This window comes from Dipodomys spectabilis, unplaced genomic scaffold (genome assembly GCF_019054845.1).
Source record: "Dipodomys spectabilis isolate Male_0828 unplaced genomic scaffold, ASM1905484v1 ptg000081l, whole genome shotgun sequence".
NCBI lineage: Eukaryota > Metazoa > Chordata > Mammalia > Rodentia > Heteromyidae > Dipodomys > Dipodomys spectabilis.
In genome coordinates this window covers 23,810,059-23,829,036 of record NW_024870758.1, presented here as the reverse complement: position 1 = coordinate 23,829,036, position 18,978 = coordinate 23,810,059, and the positions used below count along the sequence as shown (strand labels likewise).

The 18,978-nt window shown below is 41.8% G+C and overlaps 1 protein-coding gene across 2 annotated transcripts in view; it reads left to right on the top strand.

The window, feature by feature from the left end:
- Nucleotides 1-10,815: 10,815 nt before the first annotated feature.
- The window catches only part of Wdsub1 (WD repeat, sterile alpha motif and U-box domain containing 1), a 30,602-nt gene continuing 22,439 nt past the window's right edge, over nucleotides 10,816-18,978 (top strand). The window contains exons 1-3 of one of the 2 annotated variants that reach the window (XM_042683395.1): nucleotides 10,816-10,838; nucleotides 15,076-15,497; nucleotides 17,250-17,434. In XM_042683395.1, the coding sequence (XP_042539329.1) occupies nucleotides 15,100-15,497; nucleotides 17,250-17,434 (583 nt within the window). In that variant the 5' untranslated portion in view covers nucleotides 10,816-10,838; nucleotides 15,076-15,099. Of the gene's footprint in view, nucleotides 10,839-11,122; nucleotides 11,190-15,075; nucleotides 15,498-17,249; nucleotides 17,435-18,978 lie in introns of those variants that run through there. The other variant, XM_042683394.1, reaches the window with a different exon arrangement.

Sequence of the window (18,978 nt, the reverse complement as noted above, 5' to 3'; positions counted from 1 at the left end):
AAATATTCCTCTTTTTTAAGCCAAGAATATTTTCCAGAATCTCTAGATTGTTTGTGAAGACTTTAGGCAAGTCATCTGTTGTTATATAAATATGTATGCTTCTGTTAAGCAAATATTGCATGTGTGCCTTAAGGGGGCTGGTACTTGATCAAACAGCCATGTGGAGCAGAGAACAAGGTGGCATTGTGAGTGACTGGTTTTGTTTTTATTGAGTTGCCAGATGTTGCATGGGATTCTTCCTAACAGTTTTTTGGCATATGTGTAATTTTATATTAGATGATACGTTGGACTTTGATCACATGCTTTGTATGTGACAGATTCACAAATGAGTAGATCTTCAAGTTCCTATGTACAAGAACAATTTTCCAATAGTAATAATTTCATTTTTATAATTCCGTTGTTAAAATAAATAAGCCTGGTGGCAGAAGCAAGTAATCCAGTATTATGAGGCAGCAAGGTTGTGAGATTCTGTTCCCAGAAAACTAAAATAAATGAATACTTAAATAAGATTGGGGAGAATGCTTGGTAAATATCAGCTACTTTGGACCAGTGTCCTCATTGTTGTAACTCAGCAACAGAAGCAATTAAGTGTAGTGTGCAATGTCCCCAAAAGGTGGCAACTAGGTGACAATCAATAATCTGTATATGTGGATTGCCTGTCATAAATAATTCTGTACACTCATACTTCACTCATACTTCCAGTGGTTGGGCTTATTCTCAGTAAAACCTTTAAGATAAAACCATACTCTAAGCAGGAACTGGTGGCTCACCCATATAACCCTAACTACTCAAGAGCCTGAAATCTAGAGGATCAGCCAGCCTACACTTTTCTAAGTCTGAAACACACACACACACACACACATGCACGCATGCATGCGCGCGCACACACACACACACACACACACACACACACACACACACACACACACACACACACACACACACACACACACACACACACACACACACACACACACACACACACACACACACACACACACACCCTTTCCTGATCCATTCATCAATTATTAGGCATCTGAATTGTTCCCTAACTTTTGAGATATAGTTTCATTGTGATGTAAGTCTTTCTGTTTATTACTTTTTGTTCCTTCTGCCTTCAAAGTTCTTTGGTATTCTATCACACTTTTATTACAACCTTTCCAAGGAATGAAAACCTAAGTTACTTGCAATTCTGTTACTGTGAGTCCTACTGCTTGCTGCACTTGTTGCAATCCATGGCCATGGAAATGGAAGCCAGTTTGTAGATAACCCAAACATCCCTGGCCCTGTTTCACATCATTGTATTGTCCCTTCAAACATTGTATCCAGCTCAGTCTTGGTAGCCAAGATTATACGGTGGTGGTGGCAGCATACTGATTCCTGCCCTGAGCCCTGAAATACACAGCTGCTTCTACCTTGTTCTGTTGTTTACTCTTGGCGGAGTTAAGAGACTCAACTATCTAGAGACATGAACATAACAAGCAATCACAGATTAGGGACATCTGTTGAGACTGTTTAGGAGGAAGATGGTCATGAGTGCAGTGGGTCTGCTGTGGGCCTGGGGAGAAATTTAAGCAACTAAGGGCATGGGCAGTGATGAGCAGCCGCACTGGCTAAAGCAAGTCTTCACACTTAAAGGTCCCTGTAGAAGCAGCATTGAGCCCACAGCTGGTGGAATACCCCCGCTCCGGGAGCTGCTTGCTTGGCTGTAAGGATTTGCCACCCAACTATTCTTCGGACCTTAACATAACAGCAATCTTAGCTCAGGGGGTCTTGAGATGCAAAGCCACAGTATCTAGGAGGAAAACAGCTGTGTGAGATCCTGTTGAAGGATGGCTGGATGTAGGCCTTCCCAGGAATTGGCAGCCAGGAGTTTGGGCAGCGGTTAGTGGCCTGGCCTCCCCAGCTAGAGCATAGCAGAAGCACAGCACCACGCCCATAGCAGCAGGAATGTAACAGCTCCAAGAACTGCCTGCCAGCAACAGTTACTCTGGGTACTTCAAACCAAAGAACAACTGTGGCTCAGTAGTCTTGAGGTACCCTGCCCCAGGGTCAGGGTAGCCAGGCCTGAGAAAGAGCTGAGGAGAAGGAGAGGGCCAGGTGTGGACTCACTGAGGGCTCAGGCAGTGACAGGCACGGTAACAGAACTACTCTCTCTGTCAAGAAAGTCCTCTTTTCTGAGGATTGTCACAGAAACAGCATGAAGCTAATGACTGGCAATGCTCAGCAGCCAGGAGCTATCTTCTGACTGGGGGCTTGCTACCAGGCAGGGCCGAGAACTCCAAGCACAGAACTTGGGGATCATGTAGCAACCCTCAGCATCCTGCCACAGGGCAACAGACCTCTGGGTGGAGTGTGAGAGACCTGAGAGTGCCAGGCTGAGCACCTGCGTCTGTCAGTCCTCCATCACTGGGCAAGAGTACTGTGCTGTTTCTTCCTCGCACTTTAAGAGGCGCTGGCACACCCCAAGAGTTGTGTGGGTCTTGCCCTTGGGGTACAAATGAGGAATGTGTGTAGCATTTGTGAACCTTACCAGCCCATAAACTGAAAAATATTGTGCAGTTAGCTGTGGCTTCCAGGACACAAAAGGGAATTCTACAGTGAAGCCACTCAGAAGTGGGCAGGTGACTTTACCAGCTCTGCCCTCTGCTCACATATAAGCCTTATACAAGGACAGACTAGAGACTTCAGCACACATGGGCAAAAGGATGTGACCGAGCTACCCCCAGGCCAGTGGTGAGAAGCTCCACTGAATCCTCCCACTACAGTCCTGCCTGGGCATTGAGAAGACTTCACTTGCCAGACTGCAGAGATTCAAACTCCCAGCCATTGACTTGGCCTCAGATCTCAAAGCAGAAACAAAAGAAATAGGAAAAACAAAGTATCATGAGACTTCCAACACATCAACAGGAAGAGACACCAAGGACAGTGAATAGGAAGAAAGCCCAAAAAACTCGAAAGCATGGTTACCAAAATGAAATTAAAGAGGACGTGCATCAAAACCTGAATGAATGAAAAGGAAGATACAAATAAACAGCTGAATGAGCTCTAAGAGTACAAATAAATGGCTGAAAGACATAAGAAAATGTAGGATATGAAAGGAATTCAAGATAGAAATACCTATTTATACATACATCATACTTATGTATTATATATAATTATACATTACATGATACATATTACACAATACATATTATATTACAATATATTATATCATGTAATATATCATGAAATATATATGTATAATTGTGTGATCAATAACATTTTACATGATTATATAACCATATAGACTATATGGTTATAATTGTGGGTATGGAGGGAGGAGAAAGGAAAGAATAATGGGATTTGAGTAATATCAAAATGCATTATATTTAAAGTTGGCATAACAAAACCTATTGAGAATTTATACAATAGGGGGAAAGAGCAATAGAAGAATTTAATGAGACTAAAAGATATGCACATGTGAAGTACCATCATGAAACTCCTTAATACTCTTAATATAGTCTTAAAATGACAGCAAGGAGTTTTGGAGGGAGAAATAGGAAGAGGGAGGGCTAATGGGGAACATGTATAAGGGTAATGTGGAATGACACCTGTTGTAATTGTTTTCAGAAGAGGGGATGAGGGAAAGTGCAGGGTGGTGAGTTTGGGATATGTTGTATGCATATATGGAAATACCATAATGAAACCACTTTGTACAACAAATGTATACTAATAAAATATTCATAAAATTCATTACATTTCTGTATACTATAAATAAGATCTTAATTTCATTAAGAAAATCAGGAGGAGATTTGAAGATTGCCATTTGGAGCAAGCTCCAGCAGGCAAGTCTGTAAGACTCTTCAATTAACCAGCAAAAAGCTGAAAGTGGAGGTGTGACTCAAGTGGTAGAGTGCCATCCTTGAACGAAAAAGCTAAGGGATAGTAACATCTACATACACACACATACAAAGGAAAAAAGGAAGGGAGGGGAAAAGTTCCATTGATAATAACATCAAAAAGGATAAAATACTTGGAAGTAAACGTAACAGAAGAATGTATAATGTGCGTTGAAAACTATAAACATGTTCAAAAAAAGGAAACCTAAATAAGTGGAAAAAACCCACTATCCTTATGAGTTGGAAGACTTAAATATTAAGATAATTCTCAATTTGATGTATAGAGTCAACATAATCCAAAGCACAATCTTAGCTGGATTTTTTTTCTTGAAAATTAACAAGCTGTTATGAAAATTCATACTGCAAGAGGCCAAAAATAGCTAAATCTTGAAAGAAAACATTCATGACCATTGGGATTCCACATTTGCTAACTTCAAGCATTACTAAAAGCTTCAGTAATCACACTGTAGTAGTGGCACAAGCCAATGAGAGGATTGCCTACAGAAATGTCACCTTTCTGTCCAGTTAATCTTAGAAATGGTGCCAACTCAATAATTCTTTTTTACAAATAGGGCTGATCCTCAAATGCAAGGTGGACCTCATCCTTATACTCAAGGGCTGGAGGAGTAGCTCAAGTGGTAGAGCAACTGCCCGGAAAGCTCAAAGTTCTGAATTCAAACCCGAGTACTGCAACATAATAAGAACTCAGAATGGAGCTCAATAAGCAAATTATAATACTATTAAACTATTAGAATGCATAGATGTAAATCTTTGTGATTTTGGACTAAGCAATTCTTCATATATGCTGTACCCCAAAAATGACAAAAGATTAAGATAAATTGGAATTTATGAGGTTATACTTTAGAACTACTATGATGGCCATAACCATGAGAGAGAAAACAAGTATTTGTGAGGATATAGATATATTGGAACTTTCATGTAAAATAGCATAGCTCTTTAGCAAACAATTTGGAAGGTCTTAAAAATGTTAAACACATAGTTACCATATGACCTAGAAATTGCATATGTATATACATCTATATGTAAACATGTCAACGTAAACACTTGTACACAAATGTTTATAGTATTGTTTATGAGAGCTAAAAATTGGAAACTACAAATTTCACGTAAACACTTGTACACAAATGTTTATAGTATTGTTTATGAGAGCTAAAAATTGGAAACTACAAATTTCACCATTTGATGAATGGACAAATAAAATGTGGCCTATTTATAATATGGAATAATACTTGGCAATGAAATGGAAATAAAGGCATACTGTAGCATAGAAAAGCCTTGAAAATACACTAAGAGCCAGTCACAAAAATCACACATATGAGTCCACTGACAGAAAATGGTTGACATGGAAAAAGCCAATAAGAGAAACTGGCTTAATGTTTGCCTAGGGCTTAAGGTAAAGTTGGGGCATTGGGTATTAGCTGCTAATGGGTTGGGTGTGCGGTTTCTTTTTATGGCAATGTTCTAAAATGTCCTAAATTAGATTATCATGGCATACAACTCTAAACATACTAAAAACCATTGAATTTTATACTTATAAATGATGTGTACTACCATGCTTGGCTATAAAAATCTTTGTTAAAAAAACAAAACTACCTATTAACAGCCCACAAAAATTTATTTGAAGTGTTCTCAGGAAGTGTTGAGTCCTTCATTTAATTCTCATGGCAACTCTGCAAGGTAGTTTTATTCTCATTTTACAAATGAGCCACTCCAAGTTCAAATTTCTTCAAAGCAAGTAGACTAAAAGCCAGTCCCCTCAACTCTGACCTTGTAAGTGAGCCAAGAGACCAGGTCACAGACCACAAATGCAGGCTTTACCTGCTATGCCCAGCCCCTAATCGTGCAGAAGCAACAACTGAGGTTTAAGAAGTGGACTTATGATCATTTTTGTGATCCTTATTGTATACTTTATTGGCATTTCGGAACATGGACCCAGAGGGAGGGGAGGGAAGAAGGAGGGCGGGTTAACAGTTTGGAGGTTACTGTGTCCATTAGAGATGAGGTAATGGGAGACGGGACTTAAAGGCAGCAGCTGAGATGAGAAAGCAGTCAGTACAAACAAAGACATTCACGATTCAATGTATAGAAAGGTTGCCATGCTTATGGTCCTACTACTAAAAGCATAAGGAACTCAGGAGGAGAAGGTGTGACAGAAACTTCCTCAAAGTGCTATCATGCTGAAAAGGAAAGAATTACATTATTTCCTCAACACAGTTTTCAAATTTTATACAAATATAATGGGTTTGAGTTTATTGTCTTCCCTCCTCAAGTTATAGCCTTCCTATAATTGTGCTGACATACTTGTCACTTATAGAAATGCTGAAGGAATCCTAAGCAATGAAAAGTCAGCCTAACGCTGCTTCTAAGCTCTTACCAGCTACTTGGCTGTACAAAGCAGCACTCTAAAACTCAGGTGACTAATTAACAATCTGCAACTGGGACAGTGCTTGACTGGAAGGCTTTCCGTTCCACATGGCATCAGCCCTGATGGTTCCCCTGAGAAGTGGAGGATCTCTTCCAGGTGGGTTAACTCAAAGGCATTAGTTACTGGCTGGAGCTAAAGCTAAATGGAGAGATGGGGCCTTCATTCCTCTCAGGTGGCCTGGGTTTCCTTCTACTAAAGGAGAGCTCCAAGAGTGTATGGCTTTTTATAACCTAGCTTTGGAAGTTTTTTTTTAGCATTCTCCATCACTTGAGGTAATCGCAATAATCCACCCAAATCAAGGGGAAGGGACTGCTGGAATTTGGATCCGGATGGCCCCGAAGTTCCTGCCTGTTAGAGGATTGGTCCTCAGACCCTTGAGCTATGGTGAGGTGGCAGAAGTCCTAAGAGATGAGGCCTCATGGAATGTCTTCAGGTCACAGTGGGGCATGCCCTTGAACAGGTTAGTGGATAGCCCTTTATTTTTCTCTTTTTCACTTCTTGGCCACAAGGTGGATAATTTTGCCCCATCATGTGGTTCTACCATGAAGTGCTACCATATGCCCAAACCAATTGTGTACTGAAACCTTCAAATCCATGAGCCAAAATAAGTATGTTCTGATTATCTTAGGTACCTGCTACTGTAATCCGACACAGGACATAACCACCATGACTTGTGTGGCAAAGTTCTAAAAGAGCATACTCGTGGGATATACTATGTAGTCTCTTTTGAGAATACACTCTATTACATTAGATTTGGATTGTATTATATTCTTTTAGATCTGACCATTGTCTTTCCTGAAGGTTACCATAGACAGTAAGTAAACTAAGGGAGTATCCTGATTTTCTTAGACAAAAATAATGAATCAACTGTTTAATGACTAATGACTTTGTGAAAATACAAAATAAGGGGGTTAAAACAGAGACCTAATTCTATCTGGCCAAATGACTGAGAGGATACTGTAGGATACTGAAGATGCGATCATAAGACATGTCTTCCAGATTCCTATGGACAAAAATGAACTGGAAACATGATTGGTTCAGTTTGTAAGTTTACTATTAATTGAATTTGATCTGTCAATGTCTTTAATAATTTTCTTCTTACATAATCAAAACCATGAATCTGGAAATAAAAGTGGTTATTTTACAAAAATGTCCTTTTAAGACCCCAAATTCTCTCCAAGAACACTAATAGTAAGATATCTGATAGTAAAGAATTTGAGAGAAGAGGAAGAAATATGAAAAATTGACTTTTAAGTACACATTGACATCTTGCTCCTACCATCTTACCTACTCAGGAGGGTGAATCTGAGGATCGCATTTCAAAGCCAGCCTAAATAGACAAATCTAGACAAAAAAATAGACAAATTTTTGCTGATGATTTCCAATTAACCAGCAAAAAGCCAGAAGCTGAGGCATGGCTCAAGTGGTAGAATGCCAGCTGTGAACCAAAAAGCTAAGTGAGAGCTTGAGGTCCTGAGTTCAAGCCCCAGTACTACTACTACAAAAAAACCCTTAAATTTCATATACAAGAAAATGTTTTTTTATGATATGATTTCCTTTATGTACTATAGAGGGAAGCAACCTATAGATGAGCAACCTTTCTTTAGTACAGTTCAAGTACTGTACTGCTTTCTGTATTCTTATTTTCAGCCATATGTATATCTTCTATCATCAGACAGTTCTCAGGGTGCCCAATATATTCCATTCTCATTCTGAGCCTGTGTCTCATTTGTTTAGCTGCTTCTGGGCCTTTACTTTTTCTGAAAAAACACCAACTTGTTCTGAAGAACTCTGGTAACTCTACTTGGCTGTTATACCAGGGTCATATAGCCTGGTGATTTAATGAAAAGATGGCCAGTGAGAAAGGGTAAACTTTATTGAATGGCAAAAGGTATGGGAGTTGAAAGAACATCTGTGATGGAAGATAACAACCCATTCCCAGTTATTACTTTCTGGATTCCCCAGGTTCTGTGCTAGGGATGTTTTGTCAATGACACCAGGTGTGGAGAGTAAATGGTTGCATCAGATACAAAAGAATCCTGCACAATTCTCAGGCAGCTTAAAAAAAAAGACCTTGAAAAAATATACACGTAAACATATCATATGTATGAAGCTTAATGCTTTCTTCAAAAACTAAATATTTCAAGGGATTTTTATATATTAAACTCTACTGGTCTGATGATAGGTTTACTTTTTAAGCAAAACAACTTCAATACACCCTTTATTGTTTACTGTGAAACTGTTACTGCACAGCTGACCCAGGCTGTTGGCTTCTTTAGAACCTTTTCCTCCACTAGTGTCTTTCCAGTTCTCCTGCTCCCCTGAGCTCCTTTTCACTGCAGATCACGTTTATCCTCATTGGTTCACTAATTGCCTGTTTTGTTCCCATTGCAATTGTATTTTGAAAGCGTGTATTGCTTACCTTTTAATTGAAAAGTTAGTTTTCCTTTAAATATATCAATTAAATTCCTATATTGCTCAAATAGCATCATATTAAAATTGAGACCTAGAGCCAGGTGCTGGCAGCTCATACTTTTCATCCTCGCTACTTAAGAGGCTAAAATCTGAGGGTCTCAGTTCAAAGCCAATCCTGGGCAGGAAAGTCTGTGAGTTTCTCATCTTCAATCAGCAAAAAGAGCCCGAAGCAAAGGATGGCTCAAGTGGTAAAGTGCTGAAGCACAAAAAACTTAGGGAAGTGCCTAGTCCTTGAGTTCAAGCCCCAGGACTGGCATAAAGAAATAAGAGCATTCAAAGTAAAAGCTCTCTGTATCTTTTATTATTTTTTTTATCTGTACATGTTGGTAGCATGCCTACAAACTTCTTTCTGGATAAACTTTACCTCAAAAGGTACCTACCAGCATGGAAGCTACTGGCTCTCCTCAGAGCCAGACTCTGAAGAGATGCCCAGGGGGTTCAGGTGCTACTACCTACCTGCACCTTGTGGTTGGCAGGGAAACCGCAAGTTTGGGACTGGAGGCCCGGCAGCCTGACCTGGGAAAAGAGCTCTGGAACACCGGGCTCTCAGGGAGGCACAAGGTGTCCCCCAGGGCTCACTTAGGGTGTCTCAGGGGAACCAAGACAGTGCGGGCTAGAGAAACACATGGAAATGCAGAAGAAGAAGAAATTAAAATTGTAAACTAGGGTAAGTATTGATGTGATTCCCCCCATTTATACACGTTTTATATACATTTCAGGTAGTCACTAAACCTTGGGACCTCAGCTGCACTAGAACGTCTTAGGATGAACTTTACTTATTTAGCCAGTTCTGGGACTTGAACTCAGGGCCTGGTTGCTGTCCCTGGGTCTCTCGGTGCACAAGGCTAGTGCTCTACCACTTGAGCCACAGCACCACTTCCAGCTTTTTCTGAGTAGTTTACTAGAGATAAGAGCTGAAGGACTTTCAAATCATTATCCTCAGATCTCACCCTCCTAAGTGAAATATCCCAGCGTCCCGGGGCCCGTGGGAATTCGAATCCAAGATCAGCGAAAGGAGTCACCAATACTCAATCAGCTAGGAACCTTTATTAGTCATGCTGTCTGACCTCCACTATACCGAGACAGCGAAGACCAGCCATGAAATCAAATAGCTCAGGGAATTTAAAGGCGAGATCCACTTGCAGGTGGTCAGCGGCAGTTTCATAACTGACAAAGCAGCAAGTTATAAATGGCATCAAAGCAGAGTGGCTAAGCCCTAACCATTTCCTGCAGGCATCCTGGTGCCTAGGCAGGCGATGGGGGCTGTGCACCCACTCCAAGGCTTGGGGGTCAAGCCTTCCTTTGAAGAGCAGATACCTGGCTCAGTGGGGTGTGAGCTAGGAGGGCTCTGCTTTAGCCTTTAGGAAACATTACCTCCCCAAATGGCAGAAAGCATTGCTAGAGAAAAGCGATCCTTAGAAATGCAGGTGCCTCGTTCCGCCATCCCGGTGCTTAACTCTACTGAGGCCTTTATTTTTGAAATTTAACATTTGGCACAATCTCAATCAACACAAATGATCGTTTCAGTAACTGTCAGGCCGCAGTCTTCTTCTATTCCAAGGTTCTGTACCTATATTTCTGAGGTTGCCGGGGACTTGTTCGTCCCAGGTAAATTTCCTTCTTCCTTGGTCTAATCCATACCCTATCTGCTTAATTTTGACCTGGTCCTAACAATTTCACATTTCATATTCTTTCTTCTGGGGGGGTGGGGCTGGTCGGCACACTAAGGAGCTAGGATAACAGGCGTGAGTCACCGGCTCCCAGCCATAACAACTCTTCTCGGACCTACAAGCTGGAACTCAAAGCAGCCCAGGCCACCGCCGGGAGGGGGGGGGGGGGTGCGCATGCGCCGTGGCCCCGCCCGGCTTGGGGCGGGGCCTGGCCGTGTGGAGGTGGGGTTTAGGCGCGCGCGTCTGCCGCTCTCGCCTCACCTGCGGCTCACGTGACCGCGTTGCCGGTCGGGTACCTTCGGGCGCGCTTCCTGGGCGCGGGGATTGAAGACACCTGTGCTCTCTCGGGTCTCGGGCGGGTCGGCGGTGAGCGCGGGTGGGGCGGGCCCGGGCCGCTGGCGTGGGCTCCGGTGCTTCCGTGCGGGGCGAGTTAGGCCTCGAGCTTCGCTCTGGGGAGAAGGCCGGCCGAGGTTGGGCGAGGGGCGTGCGCGGGCGCCTGCCTGCCGGCCGGGCTGTCGCGGGGAGTTAGCGGCGTGACGGCGGCCCGGGAGCGCGGCCCGGCGCCCGGCGAGGCTCCCGCGGCTCTCCGGCGCCGGCGCGGGACTCGGGGAGCGGCCCGAGCGTGCTTGGATCAGCTGTGTGAGCTGGCCCAGCTGGGCCCTGGAGGCTCGCCCGAAGCTCCACCTGCTCCTGGTGGCCGTCAGTGCGGTAACACGGGTGAGCACGACCAGCCTGTCGTGCTGGCCGTTTAAGGCTTTATTTGGGGGCTGAGGAGAAGACCGAAGTTCAGAGATACAGGAAAACGATGCTCTGTTCTGTGGTCGTGGCCGTGATACAGATTCCCTAAGTAGAGAGGACGAGGTTGGAAGTTGCAAGGCCTGAGGGCTGCCTCGGTCTACCATTTTTCCGCTGCTAGATTTTTAAGTTTTGGGGGTAGCATTTTTAGTATTTAGTTTCATTGTTTAGTTTGACCAAGGAGTTTCAATTCAACACGTCAATTTACAACCTGTTTTTGTGTGTGCGTGTGTGTATGTGTGCCTGTGCGCACGCTCCCGCGCACGAACACCTATCCTGAGGCTTGAACCCTGAGCAAATGTGCTGTCCCTGACTTTTATTATTATTTTGCATAAGGCTAGTGTTGAGCCACACCTCCACTTCTGACTTTTTTTTTTTTTTTGGTCGGTCGTGGGGCCTGAACTCTGGGCCTGGGCGCTGCCCCTCAGCTCTTCAGCTCAAGGTTAGCGCTCTACCACTTGAGCCACAGTGCCACTTCCAACTTCTGACTTTTAAAATGAAGATAAAAGTTTCAATGGACTTTCCTGCCCATTCTAGCTTCCACCTGAGTTTCTTAGATTTCAGCCTCCTGCGTAATTAGGATAACAGGCAAGTTCCCACCATGGCAACCTGGCTAATGTATCTTGATCAATGTTTCCCCTTGCATGAAGTGTGTCCTTTTATTTTGTTGGTCCTGGGGCTTCAATTCAGGGCCTGGGTACTGTTCCTAGCACCCTACCTCTTTGAGTCACAGCTCCAGTTTGGAGGTATTGGAGATAAGTCTCATGGACTTTTCCCCTGGGGCTGGCTTTGAACTGAAGTCTTCAGATCTCAGCCTCCTGAGTGGCTAGGATTACAGGCATGAGCCACCAGCTTGTGGAATGTGTCTTGATCAAGGACCTCCTGCAAGGTCCCCTCCCATCTGTTCCAACCCCACCCATTTCCCATTTTTACTTAAGTTCACTGAATAAGTTAGCATTATGGTCTTTTATTTCTAAACTTTTAATTTTTAATTTGAATCTATTACAGAGATTTCATTTTGATATTTCCGTGCATGCACACAACTCATTCACTACTTCTTAGCTTACTTTCTGACATTTGATATTAAATTATATAATACTTAAAGGCTAGAACTCAATGATATTGAAAAAATACTCAACAAATAATTTACTTAAGCACATTACAGTCATTTTTGGGCCTTTTGACAAAGTCAAGTGGATTTTAGAACATTAGGTACCTGTCCCTGTTATGGATACAGAAATGATCAAGGTGGATAAAGTACTACATTTGGGAATTTACCTTTTAATGTATGTTGGTGGGGAAAGAGAATTTGGATGCCTGATGATAGTAGTAATTGCTTCATTGAGAATTGAAAGGGGTAATGCACTTGCCAAGAGTAACTGCTTTCAGTTTGTGTCTGTAATTCCAGAATTTGTGAGATCACAGGTTCAAGGCCAGTCAAGCCATTTTAGGATTACTTAGACCATGTCTAATAAAGTTTGAGGAGGATTTTTTTTTTTTTTTTTTGGGTTCGGTCGTGGGGCCTGAACTCTGGGCCTGGGCGCTGTCCCTCAGCTCTTCAGCTCAAGGCTAGCGCTCTACCACTTGAGCCACAGTGCCACTAACGGCTTTTTTCTTTTTGCTTATGTGGTGCTGAGAAATTGAACCCAGGGCCTCATGCATGCAAGGCGAGCACTCTACCACTGAGCCACCTTCCCAGCCCATTGAAGAGGATTTTTTAAAATTTAAATTAAATTTTTTTTTTTTGTATTATGGGGATTGAACTCTGGGCCTGAGTGCTGTCCCTCAGTTCTTCAGCTCAAGGTGAGTGCTCTACCACTTGAGCCACAGTGCCACTTCCGGTTTTCTTGTAGTTTCTTGGAGATAGTTTCACAGCCTTTCCTGCTTGGGCTGGCTTTGAACTGCAATCCTCAGATTTCAGTCTCCTGAATAGCTAGGATTACAGGTGTGAGCCACTGACGCCCGGCTTGAGGAGGAAAGTTGAGGATTGAAATTGAGATCTAAATGAGTAACAAGATCCCAAGAGGAAAGAGGAGAAAGTATTTCAAGAAAACTGCTTTATGATGAATAAAGACCAGCTGGGCACCAGTGGCTCCTAGCTGTAATCCTAGCTACTCCGGAGGCTGAGATCTGAGGATCACAGTTCAAAGCCAGATTGGGTAGGAAAACTCTGTGAGACTCTTTTTTTTTTTTTTGGGTCCGGTCGTGGGGCCTGAACTCGGGGCCTGGGCACTGTCCCTCAGCTTTTCAGCTCAAGGCCAGCGCTCTACCATTTGAGCCACAGCGCCACTTCCGGCTTTTTTCTTTTTGCTTATGTAGTGCTGAGGAATCAAACCTAGGGCCTCATGCATGCAAGGTAAGCGCTCTACCACTGAGCCAACTTCCCAGCCCATCTGAAACTCTTATTTCTAATCAACCACCAGAAAACCGAAGTGGCCCTGTGGCTCAAGTAGTAGAGTGCTCGCCTTGAGCTGAAGAGTTCAGGGACAGCACCCAGGCCCAGAGTTCAAGCCCCATGACCACCACCAACAACAAGAATAAAGACCAGAGTGAATTCAACCAGAGAGACTAGAAAAACACAGGAAGAAGAGAAATTGAGGTCTGAGAGGTAGGCAGGAAAGAATCAGATCATAAAAGATTTTGTAAACCATAGGGAGAAATTTGTATTTTATTTTTGAGTTTGTGAACTTTTTCTTTTAAATACAATCTGGCTAGGTCTGGTGGACTTGGAGTGGGTTCTTCACCTCATATCTTTTGTATCATTGTATTCTTTCATCAGACAAAATGGCAAACCAAGATAATAGTTCTATACTGCCTTTTACATTTTGAATACGACTTTTGTTATTTTTTGTTGTTGGTTTTAGAGCTTGAACTCCTGATCTCTTCAGCTGAAGGCGGAGCCTGGCTTTTGTTAGTTTTTGATTAACAACTTATACAGTGTGTCTTAAAGGCAGAGCAATAGCTTTGGCTCTCCCATGTGGAAGGAATGTGTTAAATTAGAAACCCTTAGCTGGGAGCTGGTGGCTCACACCTGTAAGAGGCTACGACCGAGATCACTGTTCAAAGCCAGCCCGGGAGAAAAATCTGAGACTATTTCCAATTCCTGAAAACCGGAAGTGACTCTGTTTGCTCCAAGTGGTAGAGTGTTAGCTTTGATTGAAAGAGCTCAGGCATAGCCCTAGGTCTTGAGTTCAAGCCCCAGGACTGAAAAAAAAAAGTCTTTTGAGATTAGCAGATCTGAAAGGCAGATGAGGCAGTGTTGTGAATTCATTAGTTATGAAAAAAAGCTCCAAAAATGAAATAAGTATCTGAGGTTTTGAAAGTTCAACATCCATTAGTTTGAAGTTACTTATCTAGGTTCTTTGTCAGGAATTGTAGAATTTTACTGGTAGGTTTGTCTGTGAACATACAGATGAAAGTCTTATGAATGTTTTCCATCTTCCCAGATAATAGATTACCCTTTAAAAATATCAGTGTAGGGCTGGGAAGATGGCTCAGTGGTAGAACGCTTGCCTTGCATGCCTGAGGCCCTGGGTTCGATTCCTTAGCACCACTTTAGCAAAATGGAAAAAAAGCCAGAAGTGGCACTGTGGCTCAAGTGGTAGAGCGCTAGCCTTGAGCTGAAGAGCTGAGGGACAGTGCCCAGGCCAGAGTTCAGGCCCCACGACCGGACCCAAAAAATAAAAAATAAAAACAAATAAAAATATCAATGTAGGAGCTTTCATGGATCAGGCTCTTTTATGTGAGCTTTTAGTTGTATTATCCAATTCCTAGGATGATATAACCTTTACCTATTTCAAAATTGCAGGCTATTTTTCTTCAAATAAAGAACATGGTGAAACTGGTTTGTACATTAGCTGATCATGGTGATGATGTCAACTGCTGTGCCTTTTCCTTCTCCCTCTTGGCTACTTGCTCCTTGGACAAAACAATTCGCCTGTATTCCTTAAGTGACTTTACTGAATTGCCACATTCGCCATTGAAGTTTCACACCTATGCAGTCCACTGCTGCTGTTTCTCCCCTTCGGGACATGTTTTGGCATCCTGTTCAACAGATGGAACCACTGTCCTGTGGAATACTCAAAATGGACAGACCTTGGCAGTCTTAGAACAGCCAGGCGGTAGCCCCGTGAGGGTTTGCTGCTTCTCCCCAGAATCCAGTCGTTTGGCATCAGGGGCAGCTGATGGAACTGTTGTTTTGTGGAATGCACAGTCCTACAAGGTATATAGGTATGACTATTTAAATCATTTTCATTTTTAATCTTGTAAACAAGGCATAACAGAAAGGAAAGCAGAGAGCAAAATATTTAGATAACTTTGAGAAAAAGGTGGTTTTCAGGTAGCACAAGGAATATTTGACTTGCCTTCTGAAGGTAAAACACACATGTTTAATAGGAGTCTTGTGGTAGATGTATTTGGCTTTGAGTTTTAAATTTCTCTCTAAAATACAGAGGAGATCTGAGGGATTACAGTTGAAATCAGACTTGGCAAGAAAGTGTGAGATTCTAATCTCCAATTGACCGCGAAAAGCTGGAAGTGGAGCTGTGGCTCAATTAGTAGAGTGCTAGCCTTGAGCAAAAAGGTTCAGGGACAGTACCCAGGCCCAGAGTTCAAGCCCCAGGACTGACATGTGCGTGCTTACACACACATACACACAAACGTAAACATAAATACCAAATGATTTAGCCTTGTTAAACTCATACAAATTTTTACTTGTAAGAGTTAGGCAAGGGAAACAGTCTTTTGAATAAGGGTCAGTAAAGTTTAGATTTATTTGTGTCATTTATGGCTCCAGTATTTTTAGTAATAATGGTCACTAAGCCCTACTGAAGAGATACAGCCATTATTTTACTGACTGGGAACAACTAAGCTCAGACAAAAGAACTTAAAGACTGATGAGATGATATAGATCTATTGTTTATCTCTAGGAAAAAATATGCACCTGAAGAACTCTTTTGAAAATATTAGTTTACATTGGTAATGTTATGTTGCAACTTAACATTCAACCTTTTATTTCTTTTTATGTTTATTGTGGCAAAATATACATAAAAACTTGTTATCTAATAAACAGCATAATGAAGAATAAAATGCATAGGAAGTATAAAATGCCATTTTACATAGAATCTATCAGCTAAGGAATCATTGTTTTCACTTATCAGGTGATGATTATTATCTCTAACATACCCTGTTAATGCATATAATTAGTGCTGTAGTGATTAATAGCATTTTCTTTTTTTAAATTTGGTTGGTATTGCAGTTTGAACTAGAGCTTCATGCTTGGCTTGCTTAGCTGGTGCTCTACCACTTCATATTGCACCTCCTACCCAGCTTTTTTGTTACTGATTTTGGAAATGGAGTCTGTTCCAGCTGGCTTTGAACTTTGATCCTCAAATCTAAGTCTTCTGAGTACATAAGATCATAGGAATGAGTCAGTAGGGCAAGGCTGTGGGTTTTTACCAGTTGATTTTTTTCCTGAGAAAATAATATAAGAACAATGCTTCCTTCTCTTTCTAAGATAATTGTAATTTATCACAGCATTTTCTTTTCATATGTTTCATTTGAAGATGAAAGGCCTTACTGTTATATCTAGGTAATGATTTTAATACAGAAGTAGGAACTGCTTTGACCACAGTAACAAGTTTCTTAATAAAAATTGTTTTTAAGACTATGACTATACTTGTTACTATTAGTTTTTTAAGTTTTTTCTTATATTTTAATGTGTATCATAGTAACTTGCTATATGGGAAAAGATGAAGAAGTGGACTTGAGTTTAGACTGCCATAATTTAGACGTGAATATATTTGGATATAATTATTAAATCATTTTAGAAGGTATGTCTCAGTTTATAACAATACTTTATTTCTACAGGTATCAGTTGCCCATTCCAGTTATGTGACAGCCATTTATCTTTTTTTTTTTTTTTTTTAACTATTGTAAAGATGCCCTGAAATGGACCTTTCCTTCCCTTTTTGTGCTTTTCAGATGTGGTAGTGTTAAGGATGGCTCCTTGGTAGCCTGTGTCTTTTCTCCTAACGGAAAGCTCCTTGTCACTGGCTCTTCATGTGGAGATTTAACAGTGTGGGATGATAAGATGAGGTGTCTTCATAGTGAAAAAGCTCATGATCTTGGGATTACCTGCTGCGATTTTTCTTCACAGCCAATTTCTGGTTAGTTATTTTACTTCTTTTAAGCACTAGAAATCAGTAGTCTGTATGTGACTTTTTGTACTTTTTTTTTCCATCATTAATAATGTGACTAGTGTTCTCTGTCTTCTAAGGAATCTTCTATCTTTTTAGATCAAAATGAAATCATTAAAAATATGAAAAACCCACATTTTCTAGTATTTGTGGGGGATTTTTCTTTTTCTTTTTTCCAGTCATGGGGCTTGAACTCTGGGCCTGAATACTGTTCCTGAGCTCTTCAGCTCAAGGCAAGCGCTCTACCACCTGAGCTACAGCACCACTTCCTGTTTTCTGAGTGGTTTATTGGAGATAAAAGTCTCATGGACTTTCCTGCCCGGGCTGGCTGGGCTTTGAACCGAAATCCTCAGATCTCAGCCTCCTGAGTATCTAGGATTACAAGCATAAGTCACTGGTGCCCGGCTTTTGGTACAGTTTACATAGTATAAAAACCTTAGAGGACTTAGCCCCATTGCTTATACTGTGACTTTTTGCCCCCCATACTGGGTCTTGAATTCAGGGTCTAAGTCCCTGAACTTTTCGCTCAAGTCTAGTGCTCTACTACTTGAGCCACAGCTCCCATTTCCTGCTTTTTGGTGGTTTATTGGAGATTAGAGATTTTCCTATCTGGACTGACTTTTGCTCTTAGCCTCTTGTAGCTAGAATTACAGGCATGAGCTACTAACACCTGGATATACTGTGGTTTTTATTCTCATTTATTGAGTAACATATTTTGTTCTAAAAAGATGTGGCAAGGGGCTGGGAATGTGTCTTAGTGGTAGAGTACTTGCCTAGCATGCGTGAAGCCTTGGGTTCAATTTCTCATGGGCAGAAAATTTCCACATAAACAGAAAAGGCCGGAAATTGGAACTGTGGCTCAACTGGTAGATCTCTAGCCTTGGGCACAGAGAGGCTCAGGGACAGAGCCCAGGCCCTGCTTGAGTTCAAGCCTCAGGACCAGGGGGGAAAAAAGTGGTAAATATAAGGAATTGGCTTATATTCATTAAGATCTCCATGAAAGTTTACATTTTTGTCAGAACCTGTACTGTAAAACTAAAATGTTCCAAGCCAGCTCAAGCAGGAAAGTCTGTGAAACTTATCTCCAATTAACTGCCCCAAAAAGCCAGAAGTGAAGTTATAGCTCAAGTGGTAGATCTCTAGTCTTGAGCACAAAAAAAGCTTAGGGACAGCACCCAGGCTTGAGGACTGGTATGCTCATGTGCATGTGCACACACGCAAATACAAAATCCCAAAATGCTGTTAGAATATGCCTGTTTTATGGTGTTGGAGAAGACTTGAGTGAAATGGAAGTTCATATACCGTACGTTAAGAGAGCATATATGCTTTCAATAAGTCAGACTGTAGGAAAAATGTACCTTATAATACCATCTGAATATTTGTAAACCACAAAGTAGTCTTAAAATGGATATCAGTTGTTTCATTCTGCTTTACTTTTTTTTGGGGGGGGGGGGGCGGGGGGTTTGGTGGTAGGGCCTGAACTCTGGGCCTGGGCGCTGTCCCTCAGCTCTTCA